At 41.1% G+C, this 3699-nt stretch overlaps 1 gene segment (V, D, J or C); it reads right to left on the bottom strand.

Moving 5' to 3' along the window:
• Positions 1–785: 785 nt before the first annotated feature.
• Positions 786–1304, bottom strand: LOC127187163 (T cell receptor alpha variable 9-1-like). The segment is given in 2 exon segments: positions 786–1120; positions 1259–1304. Coding segments are annotated over 2 exon segments (381 nt in total).
• Between the last annotated feature and the right edge of the window lie 2395 nt (positions 1305–3699).

The following is a 3699-nucleotide window of genomic DNA, read 5'->3' as shown; positions in this document are numbered from 1 at the left end:
TGCTTGCTGTCTCTTAGAAGCAAAATATCACATACCACAAATGTTGCTGGATAGCTTTGCCTCCAAAATTATCCCCGATTGGCTAAATAAAAGGCCCACATACCTGGGCAGGGTGGAAGTAAGAGGCAGAGCTAAGGACTTCAGGCTTTGAGGACAGAAATATCAGGCAAAGGAGAGAAACTGGAGAAAATGGAATATGATTCACCGTGGGATACATAAAGAACCACATGGCCCCGAGGAGGAAGTCTGCAGATCAGCGTAGAGAGAAACATCCTATGTGGAAATCAAAAGCAAGTACGTATGGAATTATGCATGGGAACTCGCCAAGATAGGAATTATTAGAGCAATTGGCATGTGATGTGGAGCTTGGAGGTACTAAGTTAGTTTGGTAGTATCTGCCCACCTCCGGGTGAAATAAGGCTTATCTAAAATCTATCAGGTGTCTGTATCTTTTATTAAGATGGTAGTGGGTTAATAATTATGGGCTCTTAATAAGCTTATTTAATTTCTGCAACAAGCCTGAAATCCCAGCTCACAAAACAAAACAAAACAAAAAAAGGGAATGACTGTTGTGTGTGTGACTGCTTTCAAGCTCTCTGATTAAGCCTAAAGTGTGTCATCATTCCTTCCTGTTCTCCTAAAGCATTCTTGGTGTTAATTTGTATGGTTTTATACTGCAACAATGCCTGGATGTGTGGTGAATATCAGCAATTACGAAATGCCCACATGCCCATGGTCCCTAAACCAGGCATCGCAGACACACTCAGCAGCCAGTCCCCTGCTTCTCAGAGTTTGTGTTCAGCTCCCCCTGCAGTGTCTGCCACTGTGTCACTCAGAGCACAGTAGTACACAGCTGTGTCTGACTCTTGCACCGAGGCTTTCTGCAGGTGGAAGGAGGTGGTCTCTTTATCATATGTGGCTTCAAATCCTCTGCTGCTTCCCTTATCATTGGCCTTTGAGACTCTAAAGAGGAGCTGAGGACCTTCTCCCAGATACTGCACATACCAGAACAGGGCTGGGTACTGTTTGGTTTCATAGGAACAGTTAACAGTCAGAGAAGTTCCTTCAGGGAGTGTCATTTGGCCTTCTGTCTGAGTCACGGAGTCTCCATTGCTTTCTCCTAAAAAAAAAAAAAAGTGAAATTAACATCAATTCAGTGTAGCAATGACCTGTATTCTGACTTATAGGGAAAATTGCTGTTAAATTTTGAATCAATATCATTAAACAAGATAGAAGCTCAATGTGGCTTTTCACTTACCAAGCACTAGGAAGAGTACAACCACCAGTCTAGGGAAAGAGCTCATTTTCTGAGGCACTGGAGTGTGTGGATCTTAATCTCTTAAAGGTAGGAAAGGTTAAGGCTGTAGTGAAAGGATGAATTGTGAATGTGGGCTCAGAATCAAACAGGAAATGAGTGTGTGTTAGGTAGATACCAAACCCCCACACATACACATGTGGTAATTTCCTAACCTCAGAGCATTGTTGACCTATATTCTCAAAATTCAATGATAGAGTGCCATTCTCAGCTCTTTTATCTTGCCTAAGACACCTTGTAGCTATTGGATAATATTTCTGTAGTTCTAAATAGTAGTTGTGACAGGCTTAATTACACCTTGTATGCTGTCTTACATGGGCATGCCATTCCACACCATTTCTCTTTTTTCTTGGTTTGTTTATTTGGTTGGTTGGTTGGTTGGTTTTAGTTTATCAAAATAGGGTTTTTCTTGCTGTACTGGCTGTCCTGGACTCACTTTGTAGACCAGGATTGCCTAAACTCACACAGATATGCCTGCTTCTACCTCCCGAGTGATGGGATAAAAGGTGTAGCAAGTTTGGGACATACAATAATCTGTGGTTCTCCTATCCCTTGGGGGAGGTCTGTTGGTCAGCAGTTCACCAAGGTAGGTGGACCAGAAGAAGAGATGCATGGCCTGGAAGGCCATAAGCATGATGAAGATCAAATACTATCTTCTACTACTACAAACACAGTATCTAACTATCCTATAGGTTCAGGGAGGGGGGAGCTAGCAGGGAGTTGTGTCAAAGGCCATATATCAAACATGTTTAGGGGCATCTATGTCTAAAGACACTCTCCAGATGATGTCAGGAAGAGAGTAAAGAGGCCCTGCTGGGGAGAGGGAGTCTTGCATCTAATGCAGAGCTCAGAGTGGCTATAAGAACCCAGAGGACTGTAACTTCAAACAGTTGGCTCCTTCCAACAGTAATCCACCGGGAAAATAGCACAAGCAAGGAATGTTAGCACATCTTGAACCACTACCAAACTACTTGAGAGGAAAGAAACAAACTTTTCCACTATGTTATTCCCAAGCTTGAACAAATGACATAAACCTCAAAGATAGCTAATAAATATTTCTTAATTTAATAAATTAATGTTGTTTAGCATTGTCACTACTTATAATAGCAATTGTTTCACATCTGAAACATTTTTCATAAGAAATTCAACTTAATAAAACTTTTACAAATAAAACTGACAATTTTCTTGTAGGGTTCTGGGCCCAGGGGTTCTGCCCAAACTATGGCACCAGCCAAGGACAATATATGCACTAAACTTCAAAGGCCTACCCAGATCTAGCCAATGGACAGGACTTCTCCACAGTTGAGTGGAGAGTGGGGTCTGACTTTCACATGACTCTGGAGCCCCATATTTGACCATGTCCCCTGGATGGGGAGGCCTGGTGGCACTCAGAGGAAGGATCGCAGGCTACCAAGAAGAGACTTGAGACCCTATGAGCATATACAGGGGGAGGAGGTCCCCCCAGTCACAGTCATTGGGGAGAGGAGTAACAGGAAAATGGGATGGAGGGAGGAATTGGAGGATACAATTGATGGGATAACAATTGAGATATAATATGAATAAATCAATAAAATATATTTTTTAAAACTGACAATTTTATATTACATGTATATGACAGAAACATTTTAAATAGTATAGAGTAGATTACCTAGACTATCATGCACATGGTCTTGGGGTGAATCTCCATCACTTCTAAGATTGTAATAATAAACCCCATGGTTTTCTCCATGGCAATGCTCCCTATAGACTCAGATGTTTCAATGCTTGGTTCCCAGTTGGTAAAACTGGGAAGCATGAGAAGTATCATCTTGTTTTGAGGTTTCAAAAGACTCAGATCATTCCCAATGTCACTTTCTCTAAGTGTTTGTGTCTCAAGATGTGTGCTCTCAGCAATTGCTCCAGTATCGAGCACCCCTGCCTGCTGCCATGCTTCCTATCATTACGACCATGGACTCTATCCCTGAGGAACTATAGTTTCTTCTATAAGTTGCCTAGGCCATGTCAACCCTTCACAAAAATATAAAATTAACTCAGACTAACACACATAATTCACATTACTAGAGAAATATAGAAATTAAAGATTTTGAATACCTATTCATTCAGTGAAATACCCTACCCCTGTCATATGATTGGCCTGTGTGAACCAAGAAGATTCTTCATCATGTGTAGCTTCAGATCTGTTGTTGTTTTGATACTGTGTCTTCCATAAATTTCTTTCCTCAGTTGTGCTTTCTATATCTTTACCTGTCATTATTTTCAAAACCAATATATTTTCTTAAAGTTATAGTTAGTGAGGAGTGACTCCTCCCAGAGTGAGACTTTTTCTAAAGAGACTGAAGATTGAGCTTAAATTCTCTCTGTGGGAAGAGGTACAAATGGCATAT

The sequence above is a fragment of the Acomys russatus genome, chromosome 3 (assembly GCF_903995435.1).
Source record: "Acomys russatus chromosome 3, mAcoRus1.1, whole genome shotgun sequence".
NCBI classification, from domain to species: Eukaryota; Metazoa; Chordata; class Mammalia; order Rodentia; family Muridae; genus Acomys; species Acomys russatus.
Note: the sequence above shows the minus strand (reverse complement) of the source record. Positions and strands in the feature narration are given on the sequence as shown.